The sequence below is a fragment of the Cephus cinctus genome, unplaced genomic scaffold, assembly GCF_000341935.2.
Source record: "Cephus cinctus unplaced genomic scaffold, Ccin1 Ccin1_scaffold0215, whole genome shotgun sequence".
In the NCBI taxonomy this organism is placed as follows: domain Eukaryota; kingdom Metazoa; phylum Arthropoda; class Insecta; order Hymenoptera; family Cephidae; genus Cephus; species Cephus cinctus.
In genome coordinates this window covers 1,063,558-1,083,373 of record NW_014332933.1, presented here as the reverse complement: position 1 = coordinate 1,083,373, position 19,816 = coordinate 1,063,558, and the positions used below count along the sequence as shown (strand labels likewise).

The following is a 19,816-nucleotide window of genomic DNA, read 5'->3' as shown; positions in this document are numbered from 1 at the left end:
CTCTCTCTCTGCCCTTTTTTCCCTCTCTACTTCCCCTCGACTGTCCTAGCGTTCACCTCCGTGCCTATTCGAGATTTGCGGATTTAACTTGGAAAAGGGATTTTTCATTCTGGCATCTTTACGGTTCCAGGATACAAGAGAGGGTCATCCTAACTGCGTAACTAAGTTCCGCCTCTTAGATTTGCTTTAAGGCCGGTCCAACGAATACGAAAAAAGAGAGAGAGAGAAATAGGAGCGTACCAGTAGCCGGTGGATAAGGACAGAGTAAAAAAAAGGAAGATAAGAAAGAACGCCAAAAAATGGAAGCTCCATTCCCGCATTTTCCATCCAAATGATTTTACGAGGAAAATCCACCCGATTTCCACTTTTCTTTTATTTTTCTTCTTTCGTCCTTATCTACTTCCCTATCTTAACCCTCTCTCTCTCTCTCTCTCTCTCTCTCTCTCTCTCTCTCTCTCTCTCTCTCTAATCATACGGCTCCGTTCACTCGGTGCAATTTGAAAAATATTTTCTCTGCCTCTATCTTCCTCTTTCTTCCTCATGCATTTCCCTCCTTCTCCTTCTCCTTCTCCCTCTTCATTTTTCCATTTCTTTTTTTCTCCTGCAACCTCTCCTTCATCCACTTGTTCCTTGTTTCCCTGAAAGTCCCTTCTCTCTTCGCGTGTTCGCAAAACGGCATTTCCACAACCAGAAACGCGTCGCCTCGTTAGTTATGCACGCAATTTCATAAGGGGGTGATGAACGATACTTCCAACCCTCGAGGGAAAACGCGAACTAACCGAAAAATACGGGGTAGCTTTTCGACCCAGCCTCTTCCCTCCTCTCGCGGCTCCTCGGGACTCTCAACACGCGTCGGCAAGTGCGTCGCGGCGTTACCTTCCGTTATACGTCGCGACGCGTTACGTCTTCCCATTCAGCCCCCTAATTGCACGTCGTTCCCTCCCTTGAAGCCCAAGTGCCACTACTTACGCACTTTGGACCCATAAGCTCACCCTTACTCGACGCGTAAAGCCACTTTCAAAAGAAGCTACTCCCTCGTCCAAAAATATACCGCACATTCAAAATTACCTTTTATCCAATACACGGGAATACGGGTTGCGTCACCATTTCTTTTCCACTCTACCATTATTTCTACCAATTAAATTATTTCGACTTTATCCTCGACTATCAGGTTCGTTATTATTGAACACGTGTCTGTACGAATAAGCACATAAAAAACAAGTCATCCTTCGGATAGAAGCTGAAAAGATGCTTTCCCATTCGATACACGTCCGAGATATAAGTAAAATGTATAGTCTCTGCTAAGGTGACGTCACGATCTTAAGCCCTCTTTGAAATAAGTTTTACAACTCTTCGAGTTACGCCGATGTAATAGCAACAGCGCGTAATACGTAAATGTAGTATACATATATCCTATTTCTATAGGTCCTCGTAGCCAAGAGCATTACGTATTGCCGTGCAAGCTGATACAGCTGTATATTTTTATATACGTTTTCATGGATATATACACATGATACATATAAATAAAGAATATATATTGTATATACAGTATATATACAGCTACCGCTATTCCATAAACCTGTAAGCTCTTCTTCGCTTCTAGTTCCTTCGGCCGTTTTCTCTTTACCAGCGTACTCTATCACTATCTCTTTCTCTCTTCGCATCCTTCGCAGAAGATTGTTATTTATACTTGATTCTTACTTTTCTCTAGTACTTTCGTTAAATTACGCTTCCCCACCGCAATGCTACCAACGCCAGAAACAAAACTATAGAGACCCATTGATCTTACCATGAGAAATTGAATCGTATACGCGGGTTTGTAACGATGAGCGTCCCAAGAGAATTTATCGTTGACGTATTTTTTTTGTCACACCATATATATATATATATATAAATACTTCCAATAAAGTTGTGAGATAAAATCATCAATGGAACGAAAAGAAAAATGCAATTGTCAATTTTTAATTCCTGCTGGAAATATTCTTGAAGACTAATGTATAGCTTCAAGGTTAACTTTCCACTTATTTAAATTAATTCTGCTCCAGAACGGAGTCTGCGTGTTTCGTCTTACTTTCATCCATAAACGGTGATTAAACTTTGTATTCAGGAAGTATGCACCTACGGTTACGTGCTTTAATATATATAATATTATATATATATATATATGCAGCTACCACGATAAGAACTTTCGACAAAAGTTTTACAGGACTAAGAGGACCGTTTGTCTCCTGCAGTTTGATGCTCGGTCGTATAAAAAGATGCAGGCGACTTTGAAACCCGTAAATTTTTACATTCGTACATCCACGCGAGCATTAATGTTCGTCGTATGGAGTAAAATAAAAAAATATTTCGTTCCAAGAAGGACATGACCATTTACCAAGAAATTAATCTTTCGTCCGGATTCTCATAGTGGGTCGGAATAAAGATAAAAATTTAATTAGACATTCTGCCCTTTCACTTAAATCTATTGGTTTTGTATTTTAATTTTTTGTTTTTTTTTTTCGTTCCTCCCGTCCCCTCCCCTCTCTGTCGCGCGCTATGAATTATTCAGAATGTCTTATACGCGAGACAGTAGATATTTATAAAGGCCACGTTCCAACTTTGAAAATAGGAACAATCCATTTCCGTTTAGTACTGCGACAGGCGTGGCACGAATATTGTCGAAGAGTAGTTGGGCCGTTCGGTTGACAGAGGGAACGACGGAATTGGAAAGCACACTCTCGGATAAAGGATAACGGCTAAAGAAAGGACCTTTAGCTCAATGTATCTATTTCCTGTCCATTTTTCGCTGACACAGAGTCCCAAATGGCCGCTCATACACGAACCGCAATAAACGATCGACTCATACCTAAATCTCCATTTCTACGGCAAAGTGCATCATCCCAGCCCAATTTTTCAAAGATACAGACACTAAACCGTTTACCGTAACCCGGTATATATACGTATACTTACTGTACCATATATTACAATATATCCTATACCTAGATACAACGGTAATATATTATCTGGGGTAAGCGAAGCGTATGGTCCGTCGAATAATAATAATAATAATTTCCCTTGTATTCCTTACAGCCTGTAAGCAGCTTTCGAGATCAGTTCAAGGAATTTTTGGTCCATCGGATCCACTTCTGGGAGCGCACATACAAAGCATATGCGAAGCTTTGGACGTCCCGCACTTAGAGGCTCGAGTCGACTTTGAGCCAACCTTCAAGGAGTTTAGTATAAATCTGTATCCTGCTCAGGATCATCTCAACAAGGCCTTCAAGGATCTCATGTCTTTCCTCAACTGGACCAGAGTGGCTATCATCTATGAGGAGGACTACGGTGAGTCGAGTCTGTATTCATACTGTGCAGGAGTAGGTGGCGCTTTGCATATGGGATAACGAGGGCAAGTCCAGTGAGGAAGTTTAAATCGTATGAGTTGAGGTAGGTAAGTTTTTGCAATTGCGAAATTGCGAGCGTCTTCGAGTAAACGTGTCGGAATCAGCTACCGGAAGCGGAAATTAACTGTCAGCGTACGTCAGACGCAGACACTCGCGTATAACCTAACTGCAGTTACCCAGCCTGACCTGACCCAACCTTAACCTCGCGAATCTCCTTACATTCGAGGAAATATGCAATTTCGCAATTTTTCGTCACATTTCTTTTTCATCGTTATACATCCTTCCTGCTGCGTCATATTTTTCAGGACCTTCGTTTGGTCCTGAGATCCGGATCCGCGGAGGTCAGGGGGATTAGCAGTGACCTCTCTCAACGGGAAAATCCTCTTTGGCCGTATTGGACTTACGCTCGTTTCTATGAAAGCTGCCAGCCTGAGTTTGTCGTCATTTCTTCTGTCCGCTTCTACCTCTCTGTGCGAATTCGCGTAGCGAATTTTTATTTATATTTCTCAAGCATCGTCTTATCCTTGTCACTCTTACCTTTTCCACGCTTTTCCTCGCGGCTTCTTTTATTGGGAAACGTCGACCTCGGGCTAAACAGGCTAATCCGCTTTTCCTGGTTTGAAAGCGCAAAGTTTTTCCACCTGACCGCGACGACGCTCGCTCCGTCGGTATCGTTAAGGACGCCGCGGTCGTCGACAGGTTCGTGGACAATTTCTATGTACGCGAAACTCGAGGAAACTTTCTTCGCTTCGGGGTCGAAGGTCTCGCGTCGTTTCTTGCAATATTTTAATTTGCGCACTGGATAGATAAGCTTTTGAACTTGATAGGAAGGGCACGATATGTGAAAAAGATGAAAATTGAAAAAAAAAGAGTAAGGGTCGTCAACCTCCTAACGTTAACGGCTTTGAAATTTTTTTTAAGTATTGAACAAAAAATTATTCGCGATACTTAATTATATCCCGTGACATTTATTGCTCGTGACGTTGCATTACTGTGTTAATGAAATTCTTTTTCTTTTTTTTTAAATTTCCGCTTTTCAAATTTATCGACTTACCACACTTCCTTTTCTTGTCTCTGTCCTTATCTAATGTTCCCTTTTCCCCTCGACTCCAGCTTCCTTCGCTTGTTTTCATTCCATTGGCGCTCATCCCGTCGAATTTAAAATAAACGAACAGCAGATTACCTAAAGCAGCCTGTAAGCTGTGGAGCGAAATGTGGGAAAGAAAAATGTTAATATTTAAACAAAAGATTAGTATCGTATCCCAGTTTGCTAGGGAAAATGTTTATATCAATGTGATATACTTAGGAAACGAAAGAGATTTTACATACAAATAAATTCGATGGGTAAAATAATTGGGTATTGGAAAAAAAAAATCTTTTTCTTCGCAGCACATATGAAAAGCAAAAAAAAGAAAATTTAAAAAATATAAAAGATAAAGTAATCTGTAAGGTGAGCACACAATACGCGACAAGCCTCGATTATGGTAAAGTCAAAATTCTCTCCGGACCGAGTACCGCTGTCTTATATATATGTATATATATCCTACGTTACGTGTATCTGCGAAAGCAGAAAGTTTCCTTATAACAATATGCACGATTGAACCTTACAGGATTTCATTGAAACTTAGAAACTCTCCCATAGATTCCCTAGTAAGTAACGAAGTCCAAGAAGACAAAGAAGAATCCAAACTTTCAGACTTATTTTTACTATCCGAGTAATGGCTGTCAGTTTTTGCTTTTGAAAAATTTTTCTTCTTTTTTTTTCAAGTATTTCCTACGCTATTCTCGCCTCCCCCATAGATATTGTGTACTCGTATACGTTCTCGACGGAGTCGACTGTCCTGATGTCCCGTCGGAACCGAAGCGTCCTCAGGGAGAAAGAACAGGACTGCGGACCCCATCATAAATTCTCAAGGAATAAGACTCCCGGTTGAAGTTGCTCGTAGGAAAGTCTCAGAATAGAAAAAGGAGCTAGACAGACCTCGACTGCCTTGGAATCCCCCGGGAGAATTTTCTCGCACCCTTACCTACCCCTAAGAGCAACTTCCCTAGTTACCGTCGAGAGTAATTGGACAACGACGCTTCGTCGTCCACGTAGCCAGGCCAAGTTTGTTATTTTTCAATCTTACCTTTTTCACACTGAAAGAGACGCTCGCGAAATTCCCACGGGTATCATTCTCTACGTTCTTCGCAAAATCAACGTCAGTTTCATTATCACCTTCGTTTTGTTTCCTGTTGCATAAACACCTGCATCCTGGAACACTGGTAGGTACATGCCTAGTCAGGTACGGTAAGAGAAATGATTTCGGATTTATTTTTTTATTCTTAGGCTTCCCCATTAAGCCCCTTTTTTGCTTCTATTCTCGTAATTTGATAATTATCGAGATAACTAGTATATCTAACGGGGTTCGGGATACAGATTCCTGCACCGACATTTACCGACTCTTCAAAACCCCTTCGAAGGTTCGCATCCATGCTGAATTGTAGGAATACGAAAATTTGAAGAAAAAAAATTCATTCTGAAAAAATGTTATTGAATTTTCTAAACTGTCTTTACTCTACCGTCAAAATAAACGTATAGGACTCAAAAATGGACGTTGAAAAGACATTTCCTTTGGAGATGCTATTAAAAAGATGAATTGAGTTTATAAAGTTTTACAGGTCCCAAGAGTTCAAAAGGTTAATGTAGCTATAGCGTGTACAGGAGATTCACTCTGAAAAGAATTTTTTAGATACAACAAATAAAGATTGAACGAAAAGGGAAGTGACAAGTTTGAAGTTTGCTCGTTGAACAGTGAATTGGACAAAATGTTTGAAATTTAGTAAAAAAAAATAAAATACGATCCGAGATAAACTTATCGTCTTTATTAAATCTGCAGAACACTATACTTCCTTCACTATAGCTTCCTCCATTTTCGAACGAATAAATTTAACACCTTGTAGAGTAATTCACTCCCCTTGTATTTTCAATCCGCAAAAGAGCACTCAAGGACCTCCATCGAGTCCTTTAGAAATATCCTGAGAGTCTTCAGAAGCTACGCCATTGGATTTTCACGCCATTTGTATTTATCTCGTTGTCACGTTACATAAGAAAATATTTGTTAAACGTGTAAAGTTTCATGAAATCCATTTTAATATATATATATATATATATATATATATATATACTTACACGTACACAAGTAATATTAATAAATAATAGTTCGATCGAACTATTGTTACTTAGCTGATAAACATAGCGATAAATTCAAATAATCGTGAAATTGAAGTGACGTCATCTCCCATTGAGAATCGACAGATCATTTAAATTTATTCGTTAACGTATAACGTAATTCGGCAAAGTCACGTAAAAGATTTAAAAAATTTCTTCGTATTTCCTCGCAAAATTATTTTCCTGTCCGACGGCGAATATCCAAATCCGAGAATCATGTATAAAACGTAGGAACAGCGGCTAAGAAGCAAAGAACGAAAAGGATAGAAAGGAAGAAGAAAGAGAAGGCAGATTGAATAGGAATTATAGGATTATTTCAATAGCACGTCATTGTATTTCTTGCAGGATTGTTCAAACTCCAGGATCTCGTAAAGTCGCCGCCGTCGTCCAGGACGGAAATGTACATAAGACAAGCGGGTCCCAGTTCGTACAGGCAGGTTCTGAGGGAAGTCAGACACAAGGAAATCTACAAGATTATCGTCGACACGGATCCTGCACACATGCAACAATTCTTCCGAGCGGTAAGTGGGCCATTTTAATTTTTTTAAAAATTATTTCCTCAGTGTAAAAAAAAATAATTTTACTTTACAATTTTACTTTTCTTTATTAAATTATTAAAAATGTTTTTTAAAATCCGACTGCCATAAAATCATACAAAGACGTTTGGTGCAAAACTACGTAATGGTCCTTGCTAAAGAAATTTGCATTCGTGTTTTTGACGTTATCGGTGAATAAAATTCTGCGAAGGAGACGGCGAGGAGGCGAAATGGAAGGTGAGGAGATTCAAAGTAACTACTTGCGGTTTGTCTCCAAAGTCTTCCAGAAATAAGTGCACTTTCCGGAAGCACACCGACCAAGATCAAAGGAGCGAGAGATGCTGGAAGATTGGTTGGTTGCCAGAAGGCTCAAGATCTGCGGTATCAAAGACCGGCTGGGTAAAAGAGCGACAAGATAAGATTGAAAGTGAATCGAATTGAAAGTTCGAAGTTTAAAACAAAAAGTATTCGCACCTTTCTGTATTTTCGGAATAACTATTTTTATTTTACAAAAATCATCCAACTAATCTTTAAAAAAAAAACACATATATTTTAATAAGAATGCATTCCTGTTGCTTTCAAATTGAGTTTAGTGAAATTATAAAAAAATGGCGATTACTCAAATTTATGATGAAAACTGTATACCATAAGATATTATTGCGAACACGGTATATCTCGTTTAGCTAAATACACCATCGGTACCGGAACTGTTAAGAAGCTTACACATAGCGAATCAACGCTTCAATTTATTATTCAAGTCTGCATCAAGTATTCCAAATCGTAATCCCGCGACGATGTCATACACGTAATATTAAGTACAGCCATGGTATCGGAAAAAAATTTATTTCCTGGGAATTTTCGAAACGAGACTTCAGCTAGTATTCTTATATATCATTGAGTTTATTGAAAAATTAAAATGAAAGACAAAAAATGAGGTCACAGCCTTTATAAAAAAAACTGCAACCACACATACCTACTCAGGATATCTCGATTATGATAAAATATATTAATATTCACGATTCGATAAGTCGATACAGCCGATGACCATCTATCTTTCAATTTCATATTAAGTAAATCCTCCGTTTTGCTCTTTTTTTGTACCACCCCCCACCCGCCTCATCTTCCTTCTCCCGCTGGACATTCAATAGACTCATTTACATAATCCCCTGATCCAACACTGATCCAACCGATTCGAATTTGATACAGCGTTTATCCGTAAAATGGCAAAAAGGGGATGATTTCACTTTTCGGGATAATATACCAATGTGGAATATCGCCTAGAACGAGATGGTTCGGAATAAAGAAAAAGATACACTTGCGTCCTTGAAGAGTGAAATCATTTGGAGAATAAAAAGACAGTCTGTAATATATATACATATATATACATGTACCCCGTAGAAATTGTTCTCGTTTGAAATCCAAAGAAATTCAAACGACTCCCGAATAGTGAAAGAGTATGGTGATCACGCCCACCGGAAGTAGACCCTGGAGAGTATCCGGAAGGTATCATCAGGCTCCCACTGTTCCCACAGGAATATCCCGTAGCTCTCATCCCTCATCGCTACGTAGCGACTTCGCTTTTTGATTTCCTTCGAAAACAATTCTGATACCGTTATGATCTATTGCCCGTATAGATATAGGCCCGTATAGGCATAATATACTAAATCAAAGGGAGCAAAAGGGCAGTGTAATTTGTATGGGAGAGGTAACTGAAATTTTTCAAATAAATCCAATACGTCCACTGTGTCCAGTTTTACATTTCGGGTCATATCAAAATTATTTACATAAAATCCCCCGAGATCTTTGACAATTAATCAAAAGCATCCCAAAGCTTATCCCATGCTTGCTTACACTGTCTATATATATATATATATATATATATATATATATATATATATATATATATATATATATATATATATATATATATATATATATATATATATATATATATATATATATATATATATATATATATATATATATATATATATATATATATATATATATATATATATATATATATATATATATATATATATATATATATATATATATATATATATATATATATATATATATATATATATATATATATATATATACTTCATGTGCAATATCTGGCATAAGGTATAGTCTCTACACTGTCCGACTACGTACTGCATACCGTCTCCAAGATATATCGCAGATTTATCTTAGAATCATTCTGGATTCGAATACACGAATGCACGTAGAGAGGAACATGGCTGGAGATATTTTTCTCTTTTATTTCTGTTACGTAATAATATAGAAGTTGATCAATAATATCTTTGTCAATATATTAATTCTCGCTTCATAGGATTCGCCGTATGCCCTTATCATTGAGCTGATCCGCATCCTCTTGTGTGTTGCAGATCCTGCAGCTTCAGATGAACGACTATAGATACCACTATATGTTCACTACCTTCGTGAGTATAGACATAATAACGTTTAAATAAATATAAACAAGACGTTGCTAGTAATAATTTGTAACAAATTTTAATTCAGTACGATCCTTATCGTGGATGAGATACAGGATTCAGGTGACCACTGAAAAATCAATTTTTTTAATCAGCATCACGTGGACCATAAAATCTCGCGAGAGCATTACGAACGGTATTTTGAACATGGGATTACATGTATCTCGTCTTTCGGTATCCTTTGATGTAGCCCAGCGAATTTCAATCTCGAAGGATCCAAACTTAATTGCCGGAATACATTAACTTCTGAAACGTCTTTGGTCCTTGTAGATTTGCTCGGAGGAGACGTGTATACGTGTATATAGGTATTTCGGTAAATAAAACAAATCTTGGATGGTGGTTACGCTTGTATCTCTCTGGGAAATATATTCGGATTAATCGTATAAATCAAGGATATTTATTCGCTGAAATTCAACCTGTTCGTCGTCCCAGGTGATATTTTAGGATTTTATTCGCTCGCGATGCTGCCAGATTTTTATTATCGCTTCATCGACAAGTGTCAGGGTCAATTGGAATATCTACCAGTGGTCAGCTGTACGTTTGAAATGGTTATCGAAAAGAAATTCCGACAGGCAGACCGAAAATAGAGTCGACGCGTATATAAATTTATGGCCGATCAGACATTGTTTATCGATATCGCGGAAAATTTTCCCGGACATTACCTCTCTCACTCTCGTATCTCTTCTTTCTCTCTATCGCTCGGTCTCTCTCACTCTGTCTTTCCGATAGGAAAACCAGGCTGCGAAAAAAATGTTGCATGTCCTTTTTTTTCGTTCGATAAATATCACCGCTCCCCATCCCCTTCCACTAGTAATTCCAAATTTAATATTTTTCGAGTAATAAAATTAAAATGGTACTGTACTTTTCTTATTCGCGTTTCCTACTTATTCGCAACGGTATCTCCGCGCTGACTATGCACGTAAGAATTTTACTATCAGCCAAAATAAGGATTTCTTGGAAATATATATGAAACTCTTGAACTTCGAGATAAAGCCAAATGGATTTGCTGGTTCGTCATTCGCTAAGCATTATCTCTTGATACTGTTTTCGCGTAATTTCGTTGCTTGGAATTGATGGATATCGCAAAGAGAAAGAAGAAGTAGGACGTATTTGCTCTCTCGAAGATCGGTGACACCGATAGACGCAATCGTTTATTGCGAGATCTTTCTGAAATCGAAAAGTCAATATTCCGCTTCGTCTTTCTTACGTACATCTCAGGACTCCTGCGTTCGCCTTTTATGCATTTCTCTTTTGTCTCTCTTTTCTCGTTTAGGACATTGAGACGTTCGATCTCGAGGACTTCAAATACAACAGTGTCAATATGACAGCCTTCAGATTGGTTGACCTGGAGGAGCCAAAGGTCGTCGATGTCCTCAGACACATGGAAGGCTTTCATCCAATTGGACCAGCCATCTTGAACAGGTCGGGCGTGATACAGGTTGGTAAACAGACAGAAACTGACTAGCCGAAAAAAATTAACGATGTTAACGCCATAACTATTATTCCAGTGTTTTATTCCTCGGTCGATATTATTTTCAATTATCATTCGATCTTACCTGGAATATATTGACACTTCGTAACTTTTCGGGTATGTTTCGTGATCCTTGAAAATTCCTGCGTAGTAGAACAATCGATCCATATCACTGAGAACTGACGTGGGGAACAAAGCTGGCCGCGGCCACAGGATAGGACGAATCGTAATAGGATTCAGAAAGAAACGGAGAGTTAGCAGTAAAGCGTAAATGGATTTAATTTCACGTCGTTATCCTCCCTGCTGGGATTCAAACCGAATCGGGCCTGTCGGTAATGTAGGTCGAACTCTTTGAGCCATCAAGATTCTCGAGGGCAGCGAACGATGGCAAAACTTAGAACGACGTGGCGTCGCGGCTGCCATCTGCAGTCAGTAACGTTCACGATTTAGCAAGACGCTTCGAGCGCGTCACGTGGAATTAGTGGAACGATCAAAATCCCCGACTGTGGGCAGAACGGCCGGGACGGACAGTTTGATACCTACGAACGAGCATTGGTTGACAATCCGACCTTTCTCAGTCCATCGGTAATTAAATCAGACTCGACGATAATTCGCGCAAGGTTATCAAATCGTGTCAATTAACAGAACCCCAATTGACCCTTTGTTCGGGAAGAATGGACGCCATATTGTCCCGTCAAACCAGAACGCCTGAAGGTAGGCTTATTATCTGTATTTCGTCTGTCGACCTGCAATCCGGTATACACAGCCGGCACAAACGTTAAACACAAAATATCCTTGTTCCACAAACGTTGCTTACTTGCAACAATAACTTTCTTCCTTTTGAAAGAAAATGCTGTACGTGAAACGTAGTGTTTAATGGCAAGTAAATCTTGACGCAATGTTCCAGGCAGAACCGGCTCTAGTATACGACAGCGTTCAGGTTTTTGCTCATGGGTTGGAGGCACTGGATCGCAGTCACATCCTCACTCCTGCAAATCTGTCGTGCGAAAAAGAGGAGCCTTGGGATGATGGGCTGTCACTGTACAACTATATCAATGCCGTGAGTTATTTTTGACTATCTCAGTTATTATTGATAGAGAGATCAACATCACAGAGATCATTGCACAACACAGGATTTAGGTTTGAAGAAGGTATTATCGCTATCTCAGAATATATGTGTCAACACACGTCATTATGTATTTTAAGAGATAAATGGGTTGAGGTTATATTTTTCTCAAAGTTTTCATACTATTAAATATATTTTTTTTAATTTAATCTACATCGATATTATTACGGAATTAATACTTTTCTTGGAATAGAAGCTAGTAGCTAAGTGCAGTTTAATTACAATTTAAAGTGTGATATATGCTAAACCAACGAGTGACACGATAGCAACTCCAATTGCGTTCTTCATCGAACTTGCTCCGTTGCAGAAATCTGTATCGCAAGTGTAAAGTTTTCCATACGTGATGTCAAGACGATTTGTCACACTTCCAATGCGCCTAGTCACTGGCATACTCGTACTATTCACACAACCGCGGAATACTGTATTCGCGGAATCTACGGAAATTTCAGAATAAGGTGACAAATGATAAATTAATAATAAAAAATAATCAAATGACATTAAACAATCAATGTTATATCCTTACCAATGGTAACAGCTTGTTTTGCGCAATAATTGAATCCAGATACACAAGTCACATTCGATACTCCTGTTGCAGTAGCATTAAAAGGATCCGAGCAACCCTCCCAAAAACACGAGTAACACTTTAAACCCTGGCCTGAAATAATTAGTGAAAATTATCGTAAAAAATATTTGAAATTTTCTCAATCCAGTGGATCAGGGAAACACTTCGTTTCTACCTATTCCACGTGACAAATTTTTTTGTAAATTTTATAACTTTTTAACAAATTATTTTTCCCATTCGCGTATAGTTTATTCTTTTCAGAGTCTGGAGTTTTGATTTCACTATAATTGAATCTCAAAATAAACATATACTCAAAAATTACATAGCAATGAAACCGTCGGTCTGGCAGGTCATGTGTCACGATCCACGGGTCACAAAAATTGGTACGACCACTTAGGGTTAAAAACCCTCCAGTTGCGGTTGCTGTTATTTTTATAAAAAATGGATCCACATTCACGTGGCTGTTCAATGGTTGAGTAACCGTAATGAAGGATTAAATTGCTTAGTGAAAACATGAAATTACACTTACCCAAACCGATAATGGTTAATGTAGAGAATAAAAAGGTAATTAGTTTCATGATGCTCAGAATTCTAAACACTCGAGTTCCTAAATCTACTCGGTAATTAGAAACTCATTAATCGTTACCGTGCCGTATAGATACTGACTGGTATTCTCGGACACTGCCAGTTGCTTTTATAGATAGTCGATGCGTGCTATCAGATAATTTCGATAAATACTGCAAATCGATAAGGAGAAGCAATAAAAAGCACAATTGTAGTAAAATTTCTATCGATTTAAGTATTAATATAAAAATAAACTTAACTTGATCCATAGTATAGGCAAATGATGAAAAATCGAAAAAAAAAATGGTGTTCAAAATATACACATGAACGTGTGACGTTGGTATGTATACATATATTTATTCCGCATTGATCGATTACGAAACACTTATTCTTCACTATCACTCGATCCACATTTTCTCTTATCGATTATCACATAGACGAACAATCAAGATTGTCCTTTCAGTAATTATGAATCATGCAAGAATTCCCACCGAAGTGTGTTTTGATGCCTGCGCTCCAGCTTAGATATAAAATCAATTTGGTTGAATTTCGTCTATACTTATTACAATTACATATACAGGGTGGTTCGATCGAAACGCAACAACGTATTACATATGTATGTACATATGTAGCCCATATGAGATTCAATGGGAACTGAACGTATCCACGTTATCATCCCCCCTCACCCTTGATCTTTTCGCCACTTTTTTTACAAAAAAAAAAAAACGCAAAAACACGTAAAGAAAAGAAAAGAAAATGGCGCACGGCAAAACTCGATCGTATTCGGAAGCGAAGTACTTAGGTAGAAGCGACGATAAGAAAGGAAGAAAAGAAAGAAAAAAAAAAGGGAAAAGTAACTTTGCCCGTTTTCACGAAGACTTTACAACTCAATTTTGAGATTCCTTTAGATTCCCGTCGTTCCTTTCCAATTACCATACTGATCGAATCGGAGCGACCTTCTTTAAAGCATCGAGCGCCCATTTTAATCGAGGCCCGAGAATTTCGCGAGTTTTACGCACTTTAGGGTTCTTCCCATTTTTTTCTGCCTAATTTTTTTTTCTACAGTACACTCCGTAAGATCGCACTGTATCGGAGACAGTGTTATCTCGTATCACGTAATTCTCCAAATGGAGTTACATGTAGGTGGATATCTGACGAAGGCCGAGCTAAAAAACAACACAGCGACACAGGGGAGTGGTAGGTACAGTGCGCTCCAGCCGAGATGGCTCAGAGAGGCTCGAGGGGAAATGCAAAATTCCTGAGCCCTTTAGGGAGAGTCGACTGTATCCTTTGATGACGTCACGGAGCTTCACTCCCGAATCGGCAGCGCTCGCTCCATCAACTGACTCGTCTTTCAGTCTTCCCTCCTAATCCTTCGCTTCTTTCCTCCTCGTGACCTTTTTCCTCTCTTGCATCCAAGGCGCAGCCAGTTGCGTCAGGTGCGTGTTTCCCTCGGCATAATAATTACCCGGGGAAATTGAATAGGGAACGATACTCAAGAGGACGACGAGACTGTCTTCCTCGCGAGTCTTAAAGCTAAGCGCAGAGGTTACCGGCTACTTAAAGTGATGAATGACGGGGATCCTGAAGGGAGTCCCGGATCCTCATCCCGCGGGACTAAGATTTGAATAAACGGGATTACGAGGGGGCATCGACGTCGCCCGGGCGCCGCTCCTAAATATTCTCCCGCATGGAAATTCCTCAGGAGAAACCATCGCCTTCTCATAATTCTCAGTTTATCTTACCAAACCTCATAAACCCTTCGTTCCCACATTTTTGCTAAAGCAATACACCAGATAATTGAAAAAAAAAAAGTAAAAAGTTTTTTCTTCATTTCCCAAGAAAAACAAACAGCTTACGTATAAAAATAACGTACAAAAAAAAATAAACCTGCCTACTGCATACTTTTTCTTCGCACAGCAAGTTCATTAGCAAGGTACATATAGTCATTGGGACTAGGGATAATTAAATCTTTGGTTCAACTATAAAATAATTATTATTTGAATTTATAAAAGTCTACCGGTCGTTAATTAATTCTCAAGCCGAATTTTTATTATATTAATCCAGCATCATAGATTAATCTGAACTTCCGGTCTAGTTAGGTCGCTACTCCTATGTCAAAGTCACAAAATCACATTGCGCAATGCACACCACGAATTAATAACTTCTCTGCGGATTCTGTATTAAACCACCCCCCTTGCGTTTCCTCTCCGCAGCCCCTCTGCGCCCAGCGACCTCGTGCGCTCGCTGAGTAAAACGTTTTGAAGGTGTAATTACATGGCCCGAGGATAGTCATCCGAAATTTCCAAGCACGTTGCCGAATGCTACCGACCGACTGCTTAGCATGCTTCTTCCTTTGAAGGGAACTTCAGTCCAGCGTTGTGCCAATCGTTGGGTCTATAGACGACCGGATGTGGACGGGTCCGTCACTGAGGGATCGATGCTTCCGGACTGGAGAATCCCGCATAGGGAGACCCTAGTGGTTCGGATTTTGACACCTTTATACTGAAAATGCGAAGCAGCTAGTTCAGGCTATCAAGCGCTTTGTTATTTTCGTCTCAGGTTTGGAAAAGTTTTGTGGGGCCTCGGGAAAGAGGGGCGAAGGGAGGGGAGGGTCTTTGGTACCTAGTCAGACAGAACCGTCTACAGGACCGATCGCCATGGCTCGCGTAGTCTTGCTTGAAACTACGAAAGTTCTTCACTTTTTTTTATAACTATTTTGCTTCATTCTCTGGACTTTCCAATGGTTCTTAGTTTCGGTCTTCGATCGGTGGATGCTGACAGAGTGCGTCTGTCGAATTTTCCTGATTTTTCGGAAATAGCTGATCGTTGGATTAAAATTGATCTCCCAAAATCTACTGTCTACTATTTGGCACACTCGGTAGATTGGTTATATTGAATTGTTTTTTTTTTTATTTTACAAATAAATTCTCTTCTAGCCCAATACTCCCGGGGAATCGCCCGTGATGTATAGGGTGTCGTAAAATTCAGGTATCGCCAACTTTTTACCATAATCGACATCGGTTATTAATTGTCCGGGGAAAATTGTACGATATTTACGCATCGTCTGGAGTAAACACGTGGTACGTGTATCGATACTGTCTGATAACACCGTATAATCCTGAGAGAGGGTGGCTATGCATTATTCAGGAGTAAAACGGGGATAGGCGGATAAGGGCAGTGGGTCAAAAGGCAGTCAGCCCTGACTGTACAGTAAACACAGGACCAGTATATAGCTAAGGGTATAGAATTGTACATAGATACGGGGTGATGATCATATAAAGGGAGAGTGCGAAATAGGAAGAAAAATAACAGAAGAGGTGAGTTTCTTTTTTTGTGCGACCAAGGTGCTCTGGATATAGCTTTACGCTCACATGTTCCTTACGGCGGGTTGATTTCTATTGCGCCTAAGGGATGAAGTCTCCGCGGAGTCTTCGAGAAATGGGAAAAGTTCCCATTTTTTTTTCCTTCTCCTTCTACCCCCTCCGCTTCCCTCGTCTACTCCCCTCCTCCCGTGGTCTTACTATTTATCTCGGGGATGATCTTGGAATTTTTCGAATCGCTTCGCCAGAACAATTTTTCCCAACAATATCTATATAGAAAGTTATAGCTCTTTTACGCATATATATACAGGTCGATTCAGCTGAAACTCACGTATAAAATATGACAGCTGTCACGAGATCGCTCGAACCGCCATTTCCCATCGCTGGATGATATTCTGTCGGCCTTAGGGGGGGAAAAAAATGTCAATGCGAGAACGTAAAAAAAAAAAAAGAAAAAAAAATCTGCGGACACTCTGAATTTTCGAATCTTCGGGCATAGATTAATCTACCGCGGGAATTCCTCCTCGCCGGAGGACTCGATGTTCCCTCCTGTAACTGAACGTTTGCAAATGGATTTATGTTGGCACCACTGCACATAATTCACGGTACTTCGGCGTGTGCATGAGTGGCTACGGGAAACGACGTGGAGCCAGTGCCAACCCAGAGGTAATTAACGCGCGAATCTGCCGGGACGAGTATACCGTAAAATGTCCCCGGTGCGAGAGCGACGTGGAGCGTCGGGACGCCGCGAGGTGGACTGGGTATCGCGAATCTACTTGGCCCCCAACATTTCCTCCACTTTTGATAATCGAAAGTGCCGAACCAGACGTATCCGAGCGGAGCTCGGAATTAAATGAAAATAGAAAGTGTAATCGACACACGACTCTTTGCGGTTGCACGGTGGTACTCTAGTTTTTTTTTCTTTCATTTTTTTTTTTTCACATTTTTTACCTCATTCAATCGTCAAGCAGCCGACTGTATAACGTTTTCGTTCTAGGCTGGCATACATGGACTCACCGGGCGCATAGAGTTCAACGAGGGTAAAAGGAACAACTTCAAGCTGGATTTACTCAAGCTGAAGAAGGAGGAACTGGTGAAGGTCGGCGAGTGGAAACCAGGAAGCGGCGTTAACGTGACGGACGTCGGTGCCTTCTACGAGACCAGTGCTACCAACATAACCTTGGTAGTCATGACACGGGAGGTGCGTCAGCCGTGTAATGTATCATTCGATACAAGAGGAATCCAATTGACGCCGGTGGATCCGTGAACTGGCACAAGGGGCAGGGGATCAAGGGGGGGGGGCGGCGAAAGGCGCGGAAGGGGAAGGCCTAAAATTAACTTATTTTGACATTTTCGAGTCATTCGTATTCAGCATCTGTATACAGGTACTCGTACAGTTACTCAGCTGTACAGTCTTCAGCTGTACAGCCGTTTCTTCTCTCTCCTGTAAACGACGGCGAAACGAATGCTGTTATATTCCCGGAAGCCATGGGAATTGGCGCCCGGCGAGCATCTCGAGCGTCTTTTAGAGCCTCCGAAGCAAATTGGATTTATAATTAGTAAGAGCGGTGCCACGGCGTGTCCCGTAAACACTTTAGTATATTTATCCCTTACTTTCCGTCCTTCGTTCTCTTGTAGCTGAATATCTCTCTTTGTTCTCTCTTTTTTTATTTTTCTATCCTTCGCCCCTCTTTTTTTTTTTTTCTTTCTTCTTCAATGTTTTTACTCATCGCCAGCTCCATTTACGCCAAGATTTATACCTCCGTCGGGAACCGACTAATCACGGGTTGTATTTACATTTTTTATAATCAAACTTTTATTTCTACGCGGCTTAATTCTCCCGAGTAACGTACTCTTGTCCTTATACTGTGCTTTCCTTCTTATTTCTTTGTCTCTCTCTCTCTCTCTCTCTCTCTCTCTCTCTCTCTCTCTCTCTCTCTCTCTCTTTATCTTCCCCTGTCATCCACGTGTTAGGGACCTCTTTGTGGGACGGCGATCAGAGTGACGATCCCCGCATAAGAAATTTCAGATATTGCGTGCGAGGCTTTTCGAGAAATAAAAGACGCGCCCTGCTGCCCAGAAATAAAGAGGTCGTCGCGACGCCCTCGGATCGTAAAATCAAGGAACACTCGGGCTGAAAAAAAATTCCGAATAAAATTTTCAGAAGGATTCGTGAAAATACAGTGGAGATTTTTTTCTTTCATTTTTTTGTTATCCTCGCAAAAACTAAGCCTCCCCACGTTGCATCCCTTGTACGTGATATGTCTGACTAACCATGTTGTATATCTACTGTCTGCCCACTGCACGACAATATCCACCCTACTACTGATGTAAATCCTAACGTGAAGACTTCATATACTTTTTTTCCCTTAAAAGCCTCAATTAAAATATTTCAGGGACGTTCCCCCGGGAAAACTGACTTTTAAGTAGTCCTTGCGTGACCCTCCATTTCGACCCCCCTACCACCAACTTGGACTAACTCCTGTTGTTTTACAGCTCTTTTTTTTCTCCTTGTTCCTTGCCGCTTTCTCCGCCGCTCTTCCGTTCTCAGAGCTCGAGCAGCATCCACTCCACGAAGATTATTAACCCAAGCAGGGAATAAGATGTCTCCCTGTTACATGGTATACACAGGAATAAATGTATATATACGACACGTGAAAAACTAAAAACTTGGAAAAAAAAATATATTTCTTTGGCGAACGTAAAAGTTTGAGATACTGAAATCCTAAAGGATGAAAAATAATGAGAAAGTAAAAAGTCCCGTTCGAATGGAAACAGAAGAAAAATACTCGTTCGTCTTTTTCTTTCCGTTCCGTGCCTTCGTACTTCGAAAAGCAGGAGAGCCTCCTTTCTTTGATTAAAAAGAAAATTCAGCAGGTAAAAAACCGTCTAGCTAACTAGGGGAAAATTTTCGCGGTGACTTCAACGCGGCCGGCTACACCCGGCGGCCATTATTCTTATGCCGCCCGGAGATGAGAATTGCAAGTCCCCCTTTACTTAACGAAAGACTGAATGCCGAAAATGCCGTCAACACTCTCAGGCCGTTTAATTACTTTATTCCCACGACACCGGTTAATCCCGTCGAGTACGCTGGATTTTCATCCCCTAAATTCCTGCGGAATTCCCCCCCCCCCTCCCCCCC

The 19,816-nt window shown here is 40.2% G+C and overlaps 2 protein-coding genes across 21 annotated transcripts in view; one reads left to right on the top strand and one right to left on the bottom strand.

Annotated features, from left to right (window-relative positions):
• Positions 1 to 19,816, top strand: part of LOC107265421 (glutamate receptor ionotropic, kainate 2) — a 92,866-nt gene that overhangs the window by 49,129 nt on the left and 23,921 nt on the right. For all 20 annotated transcript variants that reach the window (XM_025082268.1, XM_025082265.1, XM_025082266.1 and 17 more), the window contains 6 exons: positions 3,073 to 3,324; positions 6,940 to 7,115; positions 9,524 to 9,577; positions 10,902 to 11,066; positions 12,007 to 12,159; positions 17,672 to 17,875. In XM_025082268.1, the coding sequence (XP_024938036.1) occupies positions 3,073 to 3,324; positions 6,940 to 7,115; positions 9,524 to 9,577; positions 10,902 to 11,066; positions 12,007 to 12,159; positions 17,672 to 17,875 (1,004 nt within the window). The remainder of the gene's footprint in view (positions 1 to 3,072; positions 3,325 to 6,939; positions 7,116 to 9,523; positions 9,578 to 10,901; positions 11,067 to 12,006; positions 12,160 to 17,671; positions 17,876 to 19,816) is intronic.
• Positions 12,340 to 13,453, bottom strand: LOC107265422. Its single transcript, XM_015734867.2, has 3 exons — positions 13,317 to 13,453; positions 12,749 to 12,880; positions 12,340 to 12,659 (listed from the first exon to the last, which is right to left on the bottom strand). The coding sequence occupies exons 1-3, from the start codon at positions 13,363 to 13,365 to the stop codon at positions 12,451 to 12,453; spliced, it is 390 nt and encodes a 129-aa protein (XP_015590353.1). The 5' UTR covers positions 13,366 to 13,453; the 3' UTR covers positions 12,340 to 12,450.